The sequence below is a fragment of the Mustela putorius genome, unplaced genomic scaffold, assembly GCF_011764305.1.
Source record: "Mustela putorius furo isolate JIRA1106 unplaced genomic scaffold, ASM1176430v1.1 tig00000682_pilon_pilon_pilon, whole genome shotgun sequence".
Classification (NCBI taxonomy): domain Eukaryota; kingdom Metazoa; phylum Chordata; class Mammalia; order Carnivora; family Mustelidae; genus Mustela; species Mustela putorius.
In genome coordinates, this window is record NW_025421443.1 from 778,784 (window position 1) to 801,779 (window position 22,996).

Here is a 22,996-nt window from a genome sequence, read left to right on the forward strand (position 1 = left end):
GTGCTACTAGACTGCCGAAGATATAGCTCTTCCAAATGCCCCTGCCCCTATTCCTGTGTTGGCTAGGATGCCCTGGAGAAAAGGGACAGGGGAAATTCCCACTGATTGATCTAGTCAGGGCTATCTATTCAGAGACTGCTTTTGCTATTCAGCCCAGGACTGACATCTGGATGGAAACAGAAAAGAAACAGAGCCCCAGTAGACTAAACTCCTAACAGTCTGACTTGTGATCACTTGGCCTTTACTCTTTGCACTGACAGCTGGGTAGTTCTAAAGGGATTGGGAGCTTAATGGGTGAATGATCATGAGTAAGCCCTTGTGGGGTCAGGATATGGGAAACACATTTGGGCTTACAAATCGCATAGTGTTTCCAGTCTAGATTCCTAAAGGCACTGACACCCCATGGCAATCAGGAAGCTGATGCTCAGGCTTAGGTATAAGCCATAAACTGACCTTCTAGTAGATACAGCAAATTGGTTCATGGAAAGAACAACCACCATAGTGCCTGGGTAGGATGATATATTGTCAAAGATAAAACATTGGCCTTGAAATACAGTGACTTGTTTAAGGTAGTAACAGCATGTTCTCTGTGTTATAAGCAATACTTCAGTCAACTGCCAAAGGAATCTGGGGCAGACTTTCCAAATAAGAGCATTCCCAAACAGTGAGATATTAGTGAATTTTGGCACCCTCCCTCCTAGTGGGCTTCTAAACGTACTTTTGTTTGGACACTGCCTCTGCCTCTTGCTTAACCTTAGCTTCCTTTTGTCTCTGTGAAAATCATGCTGCTACCATTAGGGGATTAGAGAAGCTGAGTATCATGTGTGGATACCCTTGTTGAATAGATGATGATTGGGGCTACATTTCAAAGGTTGTGATGTGCAAAACGGAGGAAAAGAACATGACATTGAATAAAGATTTCATCTCCTCTATAACCCCAAAGCAGCAGGGTTGGTAGAAAGGAAAAAAAGGAATAGTAAAGCAGCAGTTTAGATTACTAGAAGGCAAAACTATTTTGGCCAGGTAGACTAAAGTACTGTTGAGGCTTTCGTACATTTTTATGGTCAACCAGTAGGTCCTATTGGCCTATATGCCAGACTGGGGATCCCTGCCAAGGCACCAAGTACTAAAAAGTTATGGAAGTTGTGGGAACAATATGCTATACTGCTGAGAATATCAAGTCCCATCAAACCTAGGAAAGGAATTATCTATTGGAATTCACAATGAGATGTCCTACTGGGATGGGGAGTTACTTAGCACACCTGCGTAAGAGGGAGCTACTCATTCTATGCTGGAATCTCATTGTCTTGCTGCCAGCTAGACCTACTGGAAAGCCGTATGCCTGGAATTTAAAAAGCACCATCAAGGTGGCGCCTGGGTGGCTCAGTGGGTTGGGCCGCTGCCTTCGGCTCAGGTCATGATCTCAGAGTCCTGGGATCGAGCCCCGCATCAGGCTCTCTGCTCGGCGGGGAGCCTGCTTCCTCCTCTCTCTCTGCCTACTTGTGATCTCTCTCTGTCAAATAAATAAATAAAATCTTAAAAAAGAAAAAAAAAAGCACCGTCAAAAGAGGGAAGAGGGTGAAGGTTCTGCTCTGGCATATCTCACTCCCCCGTCCATCTCCTCATGCCTGACAGTGCTACCTCTCCCAGCAAACTAGTCAACAAGGACAAATTCCTAAAGCTGACAATTTCTCTTTCTTCAAGGCCAGACAGGCATATTCTCTTTTCAAAGGGAGTAGTTCATTGACTACCATCTTTGTTTCCTCCACTGGCCTGAAGGACATTGTAGCAGACATAAAAGGCCTTATTAAATTCACCCAGCAATCCTTAAGGAATAGCCAACAAATTCTGTCTTTACTGAATACCTAAATGTCTTAAGTGGGAAAAGCTGTCGTTCAAACCAGGATGGCGTTGGACACTATTAGCTCCTTGCAAGGAAGTGCCTGTGCCATTATCCAAACAGAATGTTGTGTGTTCACACCTGATGAGTCTGTTAGCATATCATCTTTATTAAATCACATGAGGATACAAGTAAACATCCTGAGCAATCTAAGCCCCAGTGAAGAGGACTTAGTAAATCAATGGTTGTGATCATGGTGGGAAAAAAAAAAAAAGGAACTTCTTTTGAGAATCATTATCTTTTTTTTTTTTTAATTTACATATAATGTAGATTATATGCTTCAGGGGTACAGGTCTGTGAATCATCAGTCTTACACAATTCACAGCACTCACCATACCACATACCCTCCCCAATGTCCATAACCCAGCCGCCACTCTATCCCTCCTCCCCCTACCCCCCAGCAACTCTCTTGTTTCCTGAGATTAAGAGTCTCTTATAGTTGTCTCCCTCCCCGGTCCCATCTTGTTTCATTTTTTTCCCCTTTTCCCACCACAAACCACTGCACTGCCTCTCAAATTCTTCATATCAGAGAAATCATATGATAATTGTCTTTCTCTGATTGACTTAGTTCACTTAGCATAATACCCTCTAGTTCCATCCACGTCATTGCAAATGGCAGGATTTCATTGTTGTGGTGGTGTTGTTTTTGATAGCTAGATAGTGTTCCATTGTATATAAATATACATCTTTACTGATTCATCTGTTGATGGAAATATAGGTTCTTTCCATAGTTTGGCTATTGTGGACATTGCTGCTATAAATATTCAGGTGCACATGTCCCTTCAGATCACTACATTTGTATCTTTAGGGTAAATACCCAGTAGTGCGATTGCTGGGTCACAGGATAGCTCTATTTTCAACTTTTTGAGGAACCTCCATGCTGTTTTCCAGAGTGTCTGCACCAGCTTGCATTCCCACCAACAGTGTAGGAGGGTTCCCCTTTCTGTGCATCCTCACCAACACCTGTCACTTCCTGACTTGTTAATTTTAGCCATTCTGACTGGTGTGAGGTGGTATTTCACTATGGTTTTGATTTGCATTTCCCTGATGCCAAGTGATGTTGAGAACTTTTCATGTGTCTATTGGCCATTTGGATGTCTTCTTTGCAGAAATGTCTTTTCATGTCTTCTACCCATTTCTTGATTGGATTATTTGTTCTTTGGGTGTTGAGTTTGATAAATTCTTTATAGATTTTTGGATACTAGCCCTTTATCTGATATGTCATTTGCAAATATCTTCTCCCATTCTGTCAGTCGTCTTTTGGTTTCGTTGACTGTTTCCTTTGCTGTGCAAAAGTGTTTTAGCATGATGAAGTCATAATAGTTCATTTTTGCCCTTGCTTCCTTTGCCTTTGGTGATGGTTCTAGGAAGAAGTTGCCTCAGCTGATGCCAAAGAGGTTGCTGCCTGTGTCTTCTCAAGGATTTTGATGGATTCCTGTCTCTTTGAGGTCTTTCATGCATTTGGAGTCTATTTTTGTATGTGGTATAAGGAAATAGTCCTGTTTCATTTTTCTACATGTGGCCATCCAATTTTCCCAACCCCATTTGTTGAAGACACTTTTTTCCATTAGACATTCTTTCCTGCTTTGTCGAATATTAGTTGACCATAGAGTTGAGGGTCCATTTCTGGGCTTTCTGTTCTGTTCCATTGATCTATTTGTCTGTTTTGTGCCACTACCATACTTTCTTAATGATTACAGCTTTGTAATAGATCATGAAGTCTAGAATTATGATTCCACCAACTTTGGTTTTCTTTTTCAACATTCCTCTGGCTACTCAAGGTCTTTTCTGGTTCCATATAAATTTTATGATTATTTGTTCCATGTCTTTGAAAAAGAAATGATGATATTTTGATAAGGATTGCATTAAATATGCAGATTGCTTTAGGTAGCATAGATGTTCTCACAATATTTGTTCTTCCAATCCATGAGCATGGAACATTATTCCATTTCTTTGTGTCTTCCTCAATTTCTTTCATGAGTACTTTATAGTTTTCCAAGTGTGGATTCTTTGCCTCTTTGACTAGGTTTATTCCTAGATAGCTTATGATTTTGGGTGCAATTGTAAATGGGACCAACTCCTTAATTTTTTTTTCTTTTGTCTTGAAGTGCAACTTATTTCTGTGTATAGAAGTGCAACTGATTTCTGTGCATTGATTTTATATCCTGACACTTTACTGAATTCCTGTATGAGTTCTAACAGTTTTGGAGTAGAGTCCTTTGGGTATTCCATATAAAGTATCATACCATCTGCAAAGAGTGAGAGTTTGACTTCTTCTTTGACGATTTGGATGACTTTTATTTCTTTTTGTTATCTGATTGCTGAAGCTAGGACTTCTAGTACTATGTTGAATAGCAGTGGTGATAGTGGACAGCCCTGCCATGTTCCTGACCTTAGGGGAGGAGCTCTCAGTTTTCCCCCATTGACAATGATATTCCCTGTGGTTTTTCATAGATGGCTTTGATAATATTGAGGTATGTGCCCTCTATCCCTACACTTTGAAGAGTTTTGATCAAGAAAGGATGCCATACTTTGCCAAATGCTTTTTCAGCATTTATTGAAAGCATCATATGGTTCTTGTTCTTTCTTTTATTAATGTATTGTATCACATTGATTGATTGATTTGCAGATGTTGAACCAACCTTGCAGTCCTGGAATAAATCCCACTTGGTCGTGCTGAATAATCTGTTTAAAGTACTGTTGGATTCTATTGGCTAGTATTTTGGTGAGAATTTTTGCATTCATGTTCCTCAAGAATATTGGTCTGTAATTCCCCTTTTTGATAGGGTCCTGTCTGGTTTTTCGATCAAGGTAATGCTGGCCTAATAAAATGAGTTTGGAAGTTTTTCATCCATTTCTATTTTTTGGAACAGTTTCAGGAGAATAGGTATTAATTCTTCTTGACATGTTTGGAAGAATTGCCCTGGGATGCCGTCTGGCCCTGAGCTCTTGTTTATTGGGAGATTTTTGATGACTATTTCAATCTCTTGCTGGTTATGGGTCTGTTCAAGTTTTCCATATCTTCCTGGTTCAGTTTTGGTAGTTTATATGCCTCTAGGAATGCATCCATTTCTTCCAGATTATCAAATTTGCTAGTGTATAGTTGCTCATAATATGTACTCATAATTTTTTGTATTTCTTTGGTGTTGGTTGTGATCTCTGCTCTTTCACTCATGATTTTGTTAATTTGGGCCCTTTCTCTTTTCTTTTTGATAAGTTGGAGGGGTTTATCAATCTTATTAATTCTTTCAAAGGATCAGCTCCTAGTTTCATTTATTTGTTCTGCTATTCTTTTGCTTTCTGTTTCATTGATTTCTGCTCTGATCTTTATTATTTCTGCTGCTGGGTTTAGGCTCTCTTTGCTGTTCTTTCTCCAGCTCCTTTAGGTGTAGGGTTAGATTGTGTACTTGAGACCTTTCCTGTTTCTTGAGAAAGGATTGTATTGCTATATACTTTTCTCTCAGGACTGCCTTTGCTGTGTCCCAAAGATTTTAAACAGTTGTGTTTTCATTTTCATTTGTCTCTATGAATTTTTTAAATTCTTCTTTAATTTTATGGTTGATCCATTCATTCTTTAGTAGGATGCTCTTTAGCCTCCATGTATTTGAGTTCTTTCCAACTTTCCTTTTGTGGTTGAGCTATAGTTTCAATGCATTGTGGTCTGAAAATAGGCAGGGAATGATCCCAATCTTCTGGTAATGGTTGAGACCTGATTTGTGAACCAGGATGTGATCTATTCTGGAGAATGTTCCATGTGCACTAGAGAAGAATGTGTATTCTGTTGCTTTGGTATGGAATGTTCTGAATATATCTGTGATGTCCATCTGGTCCAATGTGTCATTTAAAGCCTTTATTTCCTTGGTGATCTTTTCCTTAAATGGTCTGTCCATTTCAGTGTTGGGTGTGTTAAAGTCCCCTACTATTATTGTATTATTGTTGATGCGTTTCTTTGATTTTGTTATTAATTGGTTTATATAATTGGCTACTCCCAAGTTAGGGACATAGATACTTAAAGTTGCTAGGTCTTCTTGTTGGACAGACCCTTAAAGTATGATATAGTGCTCTTCCTCATCTCTATTATAGTCTTTGACTTAAAATCTAATTTATCCAATTGAAGGATTGCCACCCCAAATTTCTTTTGATGTTCATTAGCATGTTAAATTGTTTTCCACCCCCTCACTTTAAATCTGGAGATGTCTTTGGGTCTAAATGAGTTTCTTGCAGACAGCATATCAGTGCATCTTGTTTTATTATCCATTCTGATATGATGTGTCTTTTTATTGGAGCATTTAGCACATTTACATTCAGGGTAACTATTGAGAGATGTGAATTTTGTACCACTGTATTACCTGTAAGGTGACTGTTACTGTATATTGTCTCTGTTCCTTTCTGGTCTGTTACTTTTAGTCCTTCTCTTTGCTTAGAGGACCACTTTCAATATTTTCTGTAGGGTTGGTTTAGTGTTTGCAAATTCTTTTAGTTTTTTGTTTGTCCTGGAAGCTTTTTATCTCTTTTTCTATTTTCAATAACAACCTGGCTGGTATTCTAGTATTCTTAGCTGCATTATTTTTTCTCATTTAGTGATCTGAGTATATATCATGCCAGTCCTTTCTGGCCTGCCAGATCTCTGTGGGTAGGTCTGCTTCCAATCTAATATTTCTACCATTGTATGTTATAAACCTCTTGTCCCGAGCTGCTTTCAGGATTTTCTCTTTACCACTGAGACCTGTAAGTTTTACTATTAGATGATGGGGTGTGGACCTATTTTTATTGATTTTGAGGGGGATTCTCTGTGTCTCCTGGATTTTGATGCATGCATCCTTCACCAAATTAGAGAAATTCTCTGTTATAATTTGCTCCAATATACATTCTGCCCCCTCTCTCTTTCTTCTTCTTCTGGGATCCCAATTATTCTAATACAGTTTTGACTTATGGTATCACTTATCTCTTGAATTCTGCCCTCATGGTCCAGTAGTTATCTCTCTTTTTTTCTCAGCTTCTTTATTCTCCATCATTTGGTCTTCTGTATCACTGATTCTCTCTTCTGCCTTATTTATCCTAGCAGTAAGAACCTCTATTTTTTATTGCACCTTATCAATACCTTTTTTGATTTCAACTTGGTTAGGTTTTGGTTCTTTTATTTCTCCAGAAAGGGATTCTCTAGTATTTTCTACATTTTATTGAGCCCAGATAGCACCTTGATAGTCATCATTCTGAACTCTAGCTCTGACATATTACTAATGTCTGTACTTATTAGGTCCCTAGTCATCAGTACTAGTACCAATACTGCCTCTTGTTCTTTTTTTGAGGTGAGTTTTTCTGCTTGTCATTTTATCCAAATAAGAATAGATGAATGAGAGAACAAAATACTAAAAGGGTAGCAATGACCCCAGAAAAATATACACTAACCAAATAAGAAGAGTCACGAAACTGGGGCGTGGGGGGGGATAAAAGAAAAAAATATATATATATTGGACTGGTGAATAGAAGAGAGCCACAGACTTGATTATGGGTGTATTTTGGTCTGTCAGAAAAAACTACTTCCCAAAATTTTAAAGAAAGAAGTATATATATACATATATATACATATATATATACATATATATGTATATATATAAAGTGTATATATATATATGTACATATATACATACATATATATATAAAATAAGTGTAAACATGATAAAGGATGGGATATGACTGTAAAGATGAAAATTTTAAAAGATTCTAAAAAAGAAATTGATTAATAAGAAGCTGGTTAAAAAAGAGGAAAGAATATGATCAGACTGGAGACTAGAACAAAGCCATATGCTAGATTTAGGGTCTGTTTTGGTCTTCTAGAAGAAACTGTATCCCAAAATGTTAAAGAAAGAAAAACTTATATGTATATAAAAAATATTTAAATGCAATAAAGGAATAAAACATGACTATAACAATGAAAATGTAGAAAGATTTTTAAAACAGTGTTGATATGATAAAATAGTTTAAAAAACATTAAAATATGAAAGAGGAAAATTTTTTAAAAATATAACAAGAAAAAAATAAAATTTAAAATATTTAACTTTGGAAGGCTAAGGAATCATGGAGGAAAAGCCATGAATTATATGTACTATATTCCTGTAGCTCTGAAGTGTTGCAGTTCTCATTGATTGGTGAACTTGGTCTTGGCTGGATATTCTTGATGGTCTCCTGAGGGAGGGGCCTGTTGTGATTCTCAAATGTCTTTGCCTGAGGCAGAGTTGCACCACCCTTACCAAGCTAAGTCATCTGCTTGGGTTCACTCTCGGTAGCTTTTGTTCCCTGAATGCTTTCTGTAGAGGTTTGGAGGAAGGGAAAGAAAATGGCAGCCTCCTTCAGCCCGGAGGAGCTAAGATCTCGGGGCCCCACTCCTCAGTGTACCCTCAGAGAAAAGCAGTCAAGAGTTTCCCTGGTCTCCAGCGGCACTCCATGCTCACCTGGCCTGTGACCCAGCAGACTCCTGCCACAGGCTCCTTCGCCACTCCTTCCAGACGTGGAAGGAGGAGGTTTCCCCAGATCTGCCACTTGTGGTGTTCCAGCTCGAAGAGTAGTGGCTGGATTTTGCCTTAGATCATGGTTTAAAGTAAGCCCAAACTGAGAGCCCCCACTTCGTTTCTGTCTCTGTAGCCGGCTTCCCCTCTCCAATACCTGGCAGCTCTGCTACACTCAGACACCCCTGGTCTTTTTCTGAACCCGCAGGTCCTGAGGCCACACTGTCCACATAAGGGTCCCACCCCTTGCTTAGCCTCTGGAGCAACGTTCCTCAGTGGAGTATACTTCTGGAAGTTCTGATTTTGTGCTCTGCTGCTCTACTGCTTGCCAAGAGCCAACCCCTGCCCCTGCGGTCTGCCTTCCTATATGCCGCCTCTGATTCACTTCTCTGCAAGTCTTACCTTCCAGAAAGTGGTTGATTTCTGTTCCTAGAATTGCTGCTCTTATTCGCTTTGATCTCCTGTTGAGTTTGTGGGTGTTCAGAATGGTTTCATAACTATCTAGCTGAACTCCTGGGACCCAGTGCTATTCCCCCATCTTGCTCCTCCCTCTGAGAATCATTATGCTAACCTGTATTTTCACTTGTGTATGCCTATATAGGTTCTGTGAACTCTGCCTCAAATGTAGCCAGATAGTAACCAAATTAACCATTTCCATACTAGTAAAACCCTTGTTGGCATCATAGGCACATTGCAGAAGAGGGGGAATGTGTTAGATTATAAGAGCTGGTCAAAATGGGTGAAGTGTTGGAGGAGATCATCATGAGGACATGACCACCAGCTGGCAGGAGAATGGGGACCTGGGCAATCAGAGGCTCCTCACTCCTCCTGTGTCCTTGGAATATACACTCCACCTACTACTCCCACACTAGGAATTGTTTAAAACAACAGCCTTGAGAGAATAAGGTATTGTTGAGACTATTAGATTGCATATGTGACTGAACCCAATTAAGGTCTCTATATAAACTTTTGAGATTCTGGCTGGCCTGTGCAAGGATCTACATGTCTTGGGGTGCCCAACACAAGGTTCATATATAAGTTCCCTTGCTTATTATTCCTGTCAACCACTATACTGGAGTGGCCTGCCTCTTTCCTTTTTCGGGGCCCTGTTTGTGAACCAATGAGTAACAAGAGAGAGTTTGGATATTTAGAGTTTACACAAGAAAATCTTCATGTTTAATATCAAAATTTGTTTTGAAATGATCTATTTTAATCCAAAAGTGATATTTATAAATTGGTTTTATCTGAATCAGTGTAAGAGATTTCCATTACTGCTCAGTATTTACTATTGCAAATGCAAGTTTGAGACAAAACATGAGTTTTGCATTTTAAAGCTATTTGGTTATTTAAAATGTCTGATTTCCAGCTGAATTTTGGTAAAATTTCTAATTATGAAAACAATTATCAATTAGAAAAAGTGTATGACTTTTTTAATGTTTGCTATTATAAACCCAAATGTCTTTCCAAAATTATTTTCCCATTTTCTTCTATTTTTACTATATTCTTTTCTGTTAATTTTTCCATAACTTCTCTTTCTTGTCATCCTCCTTTAAGAATTTATTCTTATTATCCTCAGTATTTTATATAAACTCATCATCATCCTTGTATGTTTATTCCTCTATTATTTTCATTTTCCTGAAATCACTACTCTTGTAACAAATTCCTTTAAATATCTAGATAATAGTCACCTGATTTGGCAAATCTTTCTTCTGATTTTAAGTATTTTTTCATGTCAAACTCCATTTTCATCCTTTCAAACAAGTGGATCCTTTATAACCTACAAAGATGGACTGAGATATATAATAGTCCTACTATTTCAAACTAAGAAATAAGGCATTTTATTTGTTTTGGAATAAAGTTACTGCACTCAGATTATTTTTTTGTTTTATCTAATTTGAAACTCTAAATTTTACCCTTCATTCTGGGGATGTATTATTTACTTCAAAAAGTAAACCAAGAAAAAAAATTGGTATGTGGATATGAAAACATTTATTTTATATTATGTTGAGTATTAAGATTGTGAAAATAAATTTCATTCAAAACATTTGTTTCTTATTACCAAGAATAAACACCAAATAACAATGCACACAAGTGTAATTTTCAAGTTGACATTGGAACATACTGGGTTTTACCAAAGCATAAAACACATGTTGTGACTATAGTTGTTGAGTAGTTGCTAACTTCAACTGCAAGTGTTACCATGTACCATACTTTGACAGAAATCTAGATGGGAGACAGTTTTAATAGTTGTTAAGATCACAATTTTGGTCTTAACTGTTCCAAGTTCTGACTTTGCCACTGTGGTTTAATTCAAATTATTTCTGTTCTTTGGCCTAACTTTAATTGGCAGAAAAATGTAGCTAGTTAACCATAGACTACCACAAAGATTAAACAATCTTTTATATGCAGAGTATTTAACATAGTGCCTGGCTTATAGTGAGCATTCAGTGAATGGTTGCTTAATATTATTATCAGGGCATTCAAATATACTTGATCAAAATGAATGAAACTGCAAATCACAAACAAAATTAATTCTATTTAGTACCATTACTAGTATTATGCTCAGAGGAGGTGATACAGTGAGTTAAAAATGTCTCTGGATAAAGCAGAATAGGAAATTGTAGGGGTTGTGAGTGACCCAGGCTCTTATTTTAAAATCTGTATATTAATCTTGTCACTACCAAGAGCTTTCTTTTCAGTATACTTAGAAGAATCATTATTCAACAAATATTCTTTGATTGCCTATTATGTGCTCGGCTGTGTTTACCTACCATGCAAAAGGAAATACCTCCTTTTTATGCTCTGAATACTTTCCTTTTCCACAGACATTTCCACTGGGCCTGGGAGATGGGCAATTCTATGCATGGACAGATGGTTTGAGAAGAAAGGACTGGCATGACTATGAAAGCATTCAGAAAGAGGCTATGCGCTCAGGTATGAAGCCCAGTGTAAGCCAAAGTGCTATTTTACTTACAGCAGTATCTCATTTGTCACTTAAAGGATCTCTAATTAGCATTTCTTCTATGTTTTTTGGGGATATTGGAGTCAATGTTGGAGAGAATTAAAACAATTTCAAATTTCAGAGAGAGAACAAATAATGAATAGCTTTTACAATATTAGCTTAAGAAGAGGACATACAAGTTTTAGAAATCTATAATATTTCATATTTCTGAGCTGCCTTTTAATAATCTCCAGAAAGATATTGAGATTTATAAGTGAGACTTGCCTTGGTAGACACCTGTGTTGAGTTTGATTCATTTGTTAGGGCTGAGGTATATCTAACTGACAATGCACAGTATTCAAGGAATACTACAATTCTAGGTGTTGGGGAGGCTACAGCAATTGGTGGATCACAGGATCTGGGGACCTGAGGTTGACAGTACTTGAGCAAATAGTCAGGGAATGGAAAAGAATCAAGTAGGTCTGTATATATGCAGCAGAATTCTAGTCTTGGGCTAGAGAAAATATTTTACTTCTTGGAAAAAATATTTTAAAAAAATTAAAAATTAAAAAATATTAAAAAAAATAAGTCTTTGTAGAAATACTGTAAAATTAAGTAATTGGTAATAGAGATTCAGAAAGGTGTATAATTAGACATCAAATGAACATGAGTAACATATGGTAGGAAGTCCTTATGCTTTTACTCAACCGGAGGAGCTCTGGGTTTTTGTGTTTTGTTTTTGTTTTTTTCCCCATAGTGAAGCTGCCTTAGAAATAGAGAACTTCTTGTTTGGTAAAGAAATCTGGAAAGCACTGAGACACTGCATTCTAAGTCAAATCAGCAGCAAAACTGTGACTAATCACAGTATGAGGTCCTCCTGGTTAAACTTTCTCATAGCTCATTTCATCAGGAAACCTGGAGAGAGAGTATTTAAAGTTATGCAGTTGTGCAGGTTGTGAACTGTTCTTTGCTCTGGGTTGGTTGTGGTTGACCTAATTAAAGTCTTCTTTCATTTTCTTCTTCCATTCCTTTTCTTTAAAAATTAAGATCTCCACCCCCCCCCCCAACTTCATTAAAGTTGTTCATCCTAAGGATGTTCTCTATTTGTCAGAGAACGAGCCTCTTCCAGGTTTCATCATCTGCCCATCTTGGCCATGACCAAGTGAACAGTCATGAAAGTGAGTTCTTTACCAGTGTCTTCACTTTTCTTCTATTTGCTCCATTAGCCTGTATGAATCCAATCAACTGTTTCTCTTTCTAACCCCAGGATGCTGACATTTTTTTGGAGATGTTCATATAATTTAATCAACTGAAGCTGCAATTTATTGAACAGATATTTTGTATTAGATACTTTACATATGAATTTTATTTAAAATTTATAATGACTCTAACACATATTATTATCCCCAATTTGTAAGAAAAAGAAGAGAGAAAAAAAGAAAAAAGACTATGGAACTGAGGTCTTTAAGAGTTTATTAAGTATTATCCAAGGTCAAACTAATAATTTACAGAGCTAGATTAAAAATCAGGTCTTTTCATGCTCTATTAGACCCCACTGTTAGACATCAAATAGTAATATTTGGGCAATATGGAGTAATGACAAGAGCATATATGCAAGGAGAGGCACACCTGGATTCAGAGTCTAACTTTTCTCTACATAAGCTGTGTAAGTAGCAAATCCATTTATCTTTCTGATACTATTCTTTGCAGAATTTTTGTAAGCCTTAAAGAAAAAATACCTAAAGTAATTTGCTAATTATTTGGACATATTATAAACTCAACTAATGATAACTATAATTATTAATTCATCCAAGTTTCTTTCACCTAATTTGCTATGCCTAAACTTCACTTGTGCTGATGGTTTTGGATACAAAATCCAGTATTCCACATTTATTTCTGCTTCATATAACTCTGCTCCTGTATAAACATGCTGTTGCTGTCCTCATCTTATTTGGGCCAAGGGAAAGTTGACCTACCAAGAAAATTGGGAATTTAAAAAATTTTCTAAGGCAGAAATTTTCTATGGAGTTAAAAAAATTTTTAAATGCTAAGATATTATATAATTCATTGGAAGATAGATGACAAATGAAATAGACTAAAATTCATCATTTTTAAAAATTTTATGAAATAGAACATAAATAAAAGGACTATACATACACAAACATACAAGCAGGCACATAATCAAAATGAACATCTCTGGTCTTTAATATCCAAGCCAAGGAAAAGGATCATCTGTGTGGTGTTTTACTACCTAATTACATATACCTAAACAAATGCTGTTGCCTTTTTCTGTGTTTGTGATCTAAAAATTGAATCATAATGTATGACTTTTTTCCTTCACTCAGAATTATTTCTGAGATTCATTTCTGTCAATATGTGTAATTCTAGTTGATTTATTTCTACTATTGTTTAATTTTCTACAACATTCTCCTCTTCGTGGGCATCTGGGGAGTTCCTACGTTTTGGTTGTTGAATATAATGTTGCTATAAATATTTTTGTATGTGGTTCTGGGGTAGAGGTTAATTAAATTAAGAGATAGTTGACTATTTTTCACTATTTAATGATCCATTCTATAGCATATATTGTTTTAATTTTCTGCCTATTTATTATCTTTAGAAATTTGTTTATATTTTAGTCACAGATTTTTTTAGTGTTATTCCTAGAAAACTAATGTTTTATGGGTATTTTATGTGTTATTTATTTTATTGAAATTCCACATTGTTTATAGGTGGCTTATAGAAAATAAATTTTAATATTTATTTGAACTTAGAAAACTTTCTAAACTCTTCTACTAATTATAATCATTTACCTATAAGCTAGCTCAAATTTTTAATGTACATACTCATGGTATCTACAAGTAATGACAGTGGTTATTTTTTTCCATTCCAGATCTTATAATATACATTCTTTTTGTTCAGTTCTAGTAACTGCACTTACTAGGTGTTCCTGTGTAATGGTGAATAGTAGTTGTTGGTGGCAATTTTTGACTTGTTACAATTCTAAGTATAACAAATTAGACACATACCTTAATGTTTTATGTCACTATTAAAAAAATAAAATTTGTTATGGTTGTTAAGCTTTCTTCAGCTAGGTTTGTTGAGAGTTTGGTTTATTTTTGTTTAAACCTAAGTGAATGCTGTTTTTAATCAAAGGTTTTTTGCTTGTTTTCATCTATTGAAATAGAAAATATGATAAATGTTCTCCTTTAATCTGTTGAGTAAATTATTTCTATTGATTTTGTAATGGAAATCAATTGTGCCCTTCTAGACTAAATCTGTCTTTTTATTATTACTGGATTTAGTTTGCTAATATTTTATTCAACATTTTTGAGTCTTTTTATTCATGAGTGAATATTGGACATGAGTTTTTCTTTCTCATAGAGCCCTTGTCAAGTTTTGGTAACAATGTAATGATAGCTCCATAAGTTACTTGAGTAATAGTTTCTCTTTTTCTACACTTCGTAATTGGTTGTTGAATGTGATAATTATATATTTTCTTTCTTTTTTTTTTTTTCATTTGTGCATCCATTTATTCTTTTTTTTTAATTTTTTTTTAAATTTTTTATAAACATATATTTTTATCCCCAGGGGTACAGGTCTGTGAACTGCCAGGTTTACACACTTCACAGCACTCACCAAAGCACATACCCTCCCCAATGTCCATAACCCCACCCCCCTACTCCCAAACCCCTCCCCCCAGCAACCCTCAGTTTGTTTTGTGAGATTAAGAGTCACTTATGGTTTGTTTCCCTCCCAATCCCATCTTGTTTCATTTATTCTTCTCCTACCCACTTAAGCCCCCGTGTTGCATCACCACTACCTCATATCAGGGAGATCATATGATAGCTGTCTTTCTCCGCTTGACTTATATATTTTCTAATAATTAGGGAGACCTGGTAACTAAAACTGTCTGGACCTGAACTTTTTTTGGAGTAAAGATTTTTAACTACTACCTTAAGCTTTTTAAATAGTTATAGTGCTAGTTTTTTTGTCTATTTTTCTTGCAACTATATTTTTCCAGCAATTTATTCATTACATCTAAATATTCATATTTATTAACAAATTTATTTGTAATGTTCTTAAGTATTTCATGTCTGCAACATTTAAATTTATTTTGTGTTTTCTTTCAAATATCATTTGTACTTTTTTTTCTTCTTTTCTTCTTAATCTATTAAACCAGGAACTTGTCAATTTTATTATTCATTGTGAAAACCAATTTTGTTACTTTATTTATGTTACCATCATATTTTTCTCATTGATTTACAGTCTTATATGTATTATTTATTTTATTTTAATTCCTTTCATTGCTATATATTTTTTTAATTTTAAAAATAGACTCATAGCTTTTAAATTTAGTCTAGTACTATAGACCACGGATTTAGGGCTCTCAGTTCCCTTCTCAGTACCACTTTAGTACTTCACACTTCTCTGTAGTCTAATGTTTTATATTTGTTATGTTTCAGTTAGTTATATTTTAGTTGCATTTTGAAATGTCTAGACTACATATGCTGAAATTATCTTAAAAATAAGAAAATCCAGAAATTACCTCCTGATCAAATCTCAATAACCTTTGGAAAAGCACAGTAACATAATAGGCTGCATGCATTTCATTAAATGTCTTTCTTAAGACATTTAATATAAATAGTGTTTGTTTTGTTCTGGCAAGTGCATCTTTGATGCATATCTGGTAATTTTTGAGATATCAGGTATTTTAAATATCTGTTTTTAATTAGTTGGTGATTTTTGGGGGCGATAGGGAATATGTTGTCAAACACCACAGGTGAGTAATGAGGAAGATATGGTTTTCACCTTTCAGGAAATGAACATTTCTTGCATTAATACAATATAAACAGAAAACAGGCGATTGAAGGATAGACCCTAAGACCTTAGGTGTAGTAGCAGGGATATTTTCTAGTGCATCTGTACCCATAAGAGTTATACTAAATTAAGAAGATTATTTGAATTTGTTAGGAGAATTCTAACTAATGTTCATAGAAACCCAGATTATTATTCCATAATCTTACACTTCTTTGTTTTGGGATTCGTATTAACTAGAATACTTTAAGTATAGAAGAAGTGAATTCACATAGCATTTCAGGGTCAGGAAGGTTTCCTGGAAGAGGTAAACCAAATTTGTAGGCGTCCCATCCAAGTACTAACCAGACCCGACCCTGCTTAGCTTCCGAGATCAGACGAGATTGGGCGCGTTCAGGGTGGTATGGCCGTAGACAAGGTAAACCAAATTTGAAAGGATAAAGGTCTACTGTGATAACAGATAAATTTAGTTTTCATTTAATTAATTCCCTGATCTCTTTCTCATGAATGGTTACTAAGTCATATTTTTAGCATGACTATTTTTTCTAATTATACATTTTCTGTATATGACCTCACTGTGTCCCACTGAGTTAGTTTCAGCGTCAGATTCTCATTTGAGAATTTATTAATATTAGATTTTATCTTTTAACAGTTTATCTATCCTTTTGAGTGGTACTGTATCAAAAAATTGAGATGTATGCTATTTGAATATCATTCACATAATTTATAAAAGCGGAATGGAAGGAACTAAAATAGGGAATCCTTTGATATAAAAGACAATGTACAAGTTGATATTGATATGTTATTTACTACATTATCTTATACACTATTCATTATAATTGCAATAACAGTTAGAAAGCTATTCAGCTACATTTCTCCATATATAATTTGAAAAAAGAAAGTCCATGGATTTCTGAAATCAAATAACTCTGCTTATGGCATATCCCTGACTATGGATCTAATAACTTGAGCAGATGTTGAGAAGAAAAAGCAGTTGGTTTAGGTAGCTGTTCCTTAATTGTATATGTGATGTTTCCTAAGTTTGGTAACATATTTCTCTAAGTGGTAAAAACATCCTTTCACACAATCCATCTAGAGTGGTGTGTATACATGTGTGCATGTGCACATATGCCCATGTGTTTTATGAAATCATTTTATGTTTATTTTATTTTATTTTATTTTATTAACACATAATGTATTATTAACCCCAGGGGTACAGGTCTGTGAATTGCCAGGTTTACACACTTCACAGCACTCACCAAAGCACATACCCTCCCCAATGTCCATAACCCAACCACCCTTCCTCTGTCAACCCTCAGTTTGTTTTGTGAGATTAAGAGTCTCTTATTGTGTGTATCCCTCCCAATCCCATCTTGTTTCATTTATTCTTTTCCTACCCCTCAAAACCCCCATGTTACCTCTTGACTTCCTCATATCAGGGAGATCATATGACAGTTATCTTTCTCCAATTGACTTATTTCGCTAAGCATAATACCCTCTTGTTCCATCCATGTCATTGCAAAAGGCAAGATTTCATTTCTTTTGATGGCTGCATAGTATTCCATTGTATATATATACCACTTCTTCTTTATCCATTCATCTGTTGATGGACATCTAAGTTCTTTCCATAGTTTGGCTATTGTGGACATTGCTGCTATAAACATTCGGGTGCACGTGCCCCTTTGGATCACTTACATTTGTATCTTTAGGGTAAATATCCGGTAGTGCGATTGCTGGGTCATAGGGTAGTTCTATTTTCAACTTTTTGAGGAACCTCCAGGCTGTTTTCCAGAGGGGTTGCACCAGCTTGCATTCCCACCAACAGTGTAGGAGGGTTCCCTTTTCTCCACATCCTCACCAGCATCTGTCATTTCCTGACTTGTTAATTTTAGCCATTCTGACTGGTGTGAGGTGGTATCTCATTGAGGTTTTGATTTGTATTTCCTTGATGCCGAGTGATGTGGAGCATTTTTTCATGTGTCTGTTGGCCATCTGGATGTCTTCTTTGCAGAAATGTCTGTTCATGTCCTCTGCCCATTTCTTGATTGGTATGAAATCATTTTTGACACTGCTCATCTCTATTTCTAGAAAGCACTTATTTTTAGTTTTGAAATTTGAAAATTGTCTTGTCCAATTTTCTTTGTGTCTTAATTCTAAGGATTTTCAGTGTGTTTATCACTGGTTTTTGGATTTCATTATGTGTGAACTCAACATGAAAAAAGCTCTTCTTAACTCTTGTATTTGATCTATTTCTTTGAAACAGATTATCCTCTTGTATAATCATATCAACTTATGCATTTTACTATAAGCCTCAGGAATCTTATGAAATTGTATCTAACTTTTCTCTACTTCTATTTGTCTTAGCTAATGATAGTTTTGAATATTCAAAGTTTTCATTAAATCTTATCATTTTATTCATTTATTCATTCACTTGTCCAAAAAATGCTTTTTAATGTCACTATATTTCAAATATTGCTCCAAACTCCAGAGGAAAAAAATAGACAAAAATGACTTACATGGCTCTTGAAAAGTGTGCAGCATGGTTGAAGGACATTTCACTATCAAACAGTGATCAAACCTTTGATCAAACCTTTGATCTCTCTTAGCTAAATTATTTCAGTAGCCTACCAACAGTTCTCCTTGTCCCATAGTCAGCTCTTCAATTAGCAACTAGAGGAAACTTCATTTGACTCATCTGCTCAAAAGCTTACAAATTCTGGCCATCATAATAAAAATTAAATCCAAATCAATTCCCTGATTATGAAGTCCAACATTATCCATCCCTACTTTTGTCACTTTCCTGGTCTCCTACTGATTGATACTTAGTCTCTCCACTGGTTACATCGCTTATCCTCGAGCATGCTAAACAAGTTGCAGGATTTTCACTTGCTATTCCTGCTGCCTGGAATGCTGGTAATTTGTATCTTCCAAACCAGTTTCTACTTCAGAAGGTCACAAGACTATGTATCACCTGTATAGACATTTTGCCAGTCACCATATTATCATATATAGGTATAGTCTTTTTCATTCACTTTCTATCCCTTTGCTCTACTTAATTTTTATAGCAATTATCTATCTATCTATCTATCTATCTATTTAACGAATTAAAAAATATAATTCCTTGTAATACAATCACTTGCCCAAGGGCTCTAAATAACAACATTATCTTTAATCATTTAATCATCAGGCTTTTTGAATAATGACACTCCTGTATGAGTAAGTTTTGTGAGGGCACCTATGTGGCTCAGTTGGTTAAACTCTGACTCTTGGTTTCGGCTCAGGTCATGATCTCATCTGAGATCAATTCTCCTGTCAGCTCCATGCTGTGTGTGGAGCCTGCTTAAGATTCTCTCTCTCCCTCTCCCTTTGGCCTTCGCACCCCCCCTTTGATAAAAAAAGAAAAGGAGGAAGAAAGGAAGGAAGGAGGGAAGGAAAAAGTATTGTGAAAACCTGACACAACATGGTTTTTACTTTTCCCTCCTGGAGATTAGATCCTAGGATCCTGTAAACCTTATGATCTAAGTTACCAAATGTTCATACCTAATTATTGTGAATTTTCACTGCAAAACATCTAAAGAATATGAATTAAAACACTATTTGAGATGGAGGAATGCACCATACTTTAAAATGATTAACAGTAGGCTTTCCTAAGTTCCTTTAAACAACAGCTCCCTTTAGTGCTGATCAGGGACCCATTTTGTTCTTAAATGTCTTTATTCTACATAATTGAACAATATTACTAACCAAACAGAATGGGAAGCAGAAATGTGCATCATCGCTTTCTCTATCTTCACTTAATAAACTTCTATTACTTAAAAAAAGAGAAAGAAAGAAAGAAAGAAAAAACAAATGTGCTTCATCTGGGAGATACAGTAACTACTTTGCATTAAGGAAGTAAAACAATGGTAATTTTGCTATAACTACTATGTCTCTTAAAAACAATATATGGTATCTTTTTTTTTAATCACTAGCAACAAAGAGCATTGTTATTGTTAATGATTTCAGAGTAATTTATACATCTATGATGTTTTCTCAGTAAATTTTGCAATGAGATTTATTGAGAGGTGGTCAACATTGGGAATTATTACCAAAATAACATTCATTATTATTCATTAGGTTAAAATTAACTTTTAATGAAATATTTCCATTAACAGTCATTGTATAATAATGAAAATGTAAAATGGAAGTGAAAAGATTATGAGCATTCTGTTAAGATGTATCATTTATATGTCTAATGATACAACAAAATTTAGCTGAATTGGATTGAGTGACATTAGGGAAAAACCACTTCAACATCATAATATGAAAGTAGCAGTAGAAATATCTCAGGATAAGGTACCAGATGGTGGGTATTATAGAGGGCACGGATTGCATGGAGCACTTGGTGTGGTGCAAAAAATAATGAAAACTGTTATGCTGAAAATAAATAAAAAATAAATTTTAAAAAGAAATATCTCAGAAGATTTATTAAACTGCAATGAGTTTGTATTTAAAAAAAAGACAAAATTAATTTTTAAAATAGTGCAACTTACTTTTTTTTTTTGCAAAACTCGCAATATCTCTATTTAGAAATATCAACTTCCCATGGGCAAATGTGCATTAAATTAATTGCTGTTATTTTTCATATTAGTAAAATGTGGTTTAATGATGGCACCTGTGACACAGTTATTTTAAGCATTAATTAAATTATATAATTAAACTGGACTGTAGTTATCCTCAATTAATGGCTATTTGTATATTTATAGATCCCTGATTACTATGCCTATGTGATTATATTTGAATCAGCTGTAATTTGAATAATTTTTCTTGTGCTTTCGAATCTAGCCAATTGACACAAAATCTCCCAATAATTGTCATGAGAGGGTTCATATTAACACATACTTCAAGTGGAGCTATCTCTCTTCACTTTAGGTTTCATTCTTAAAAGGCAAACATCTTGTAAGCACCTGTCCCAAACCTGTATCCAATCTGGTATTGTGCTTATGTTTTGTAAAATATCTCTTTTATATGGTAGCTGTGATTATTATCAATTTTTTTCTGGCTATAAATGCCCCATATTTTGGAGGAGCTATATGAGTAGATAATAATCCTTGATCATGAAGTAATGTGAAAATGTTCTGATGAAGTGAGATGATCTCTGATAAGAGCCAAGAAGGAAAAGATGAGAAACATCTAGTAAAAGAAAGGATTTGAATCTAAGTGGATCAAGTAAACTAAGGTTAAATTGATTTTATGCCTGCCATTCATTTTCCTGAAGTCTTGCACTCAATTTTGTTCTTCCCAGTTTTAACCCTTTCCTGTACAGCTTTGACATAAGTAAGTGTAAGTCTGTATTTTCTATCAGCTTTTCACACAGAAAACTCTTAACACCCACTATTACTTATACCTCAACTCTAATGGTAATCTTTCTATTTCTCAACTCTAATGGTAAATCTTAAAACTCCATGAAGTTACATTTGTTATTTTTGTTGTGGCTTTAATTTTAGTGGGACTTAGAACCATCCTTACATTTAGTGTAATACAGTTTATGGACTTATGCAGTGTATGTAAGTTTTTGGAAGAAGAGTGAGAGAACAAAAAATAAAGAATACATTTTTGATGACCTGGGACTCTGCTGTCACCAGTATGAGAGTAACAAAGATTTATAATATACTAATCCTATTGCAACTGAGAGTTTCCTAAGATTTGAGGGACTGTAATTCATTCAACCTTAAATGACCAGGATGGCATTGTATTTTAGGCATAATTCATAGAGATTCAAGTGATTATTTGAACATCCTCCAAAATTCTTATCCAAGATCTGGCAAAAATGTTTCAGTAATGAGTCCTGGGCCTTCTTGGCTCTATTATCTATGAGTGCTACAGAGGAAATATGTGTGTTTACCCACTAGGGAAGGAAAAGTGCCAGTGCCTGAAACTGATGGCAACACTTTCTAGACATTGGCTTCAGAACCATAAATGCCAGTTTGACTCGATTCTCTCTGAGTGAAGAGCAGTCTTCATGCCAGATGAAAGCAACTGGGCCTTCTGATACTTTAGTATCAGAACCATAAATGCCAGTTTGACTCGATTCTCTCTGAGTGAAGAGCAGTCTTCATGCCAGATGAAAGCAACTGGGCCTTCTGATACTTTAGTAGTCATAGAAACGTGACTTAAGTGATCCTCAGGAATACTAGAAGCTCAGAGTAGGATTCTTTTTTTTTTTTTTTTTTTTTCTTTCTTTTTTTCTTTTCTTTTTTTCAAGGACTGTTTCATTTTTAATGAAAATATTGCTGCCCCAAAATATGTATAACAAACTTGCGTTGTTTATAAAACATAGACATTACAATCTACTGGAAAAAGAGATTTAATGCATAAAGAATTATATTTAATTCAGTATTTGGTTTACTGATGTGAAATGACCATGAAAGCACAATGGAATTAGTATTATCAGGCATTTAATAATGATTTTAATTTCCATGGTGACCAACTGAGCCTTAGGGATCCAAATTCATTATTGGGCTAAAATTACTAGATTAACTTAATTGACATTGACCTAGATAACAAACTACTAAAATCTAATGGTACATATTAATTTGGATATATACATCAGAATCCACTCATGCATATAAAATTCTTTTTATTTTATATTAAAGAATAATGATCATTGAGGAATAACCCTCGAAATTATAGCAAGTGTTTTATAAACAAAGAAATTATTGGATTGACATTTAATTTTTTAGTTTTTGTGTTTTGTCATAATAGAAATGTTTTATGCAACTTGATAAAATATTTTGTAAGCTTTCTGACATATGCATTGTGAGCATTTTTATAACCAGTACAAGGATGCTAATT

General features: G+C 35.1%; 1 protein-coding gene across 1 annotated transcript in view; it reads left to right on the plus strand.

Moving 5' to 3' along the window:
• Positions 1–22,996, plus strand: part of GALNTL6 (polypeptide N-acetylgalactosaminyltransferase like 6) — a 1,243,223-nt gene that overhangs the window by 441,936 nt on the left and 778,291 nt on the right. Inside the window, exon 3 of the mRNA XM_004766106.2 lies at positions 11,232–11,340. Coding sequence (XP_004766163.1) covers positions 11,232–11,340 — 109 coding nt within the window. The remainder of the gene's footprint in view (positions 1–11,231; positions 11,341–22,996) is intronic.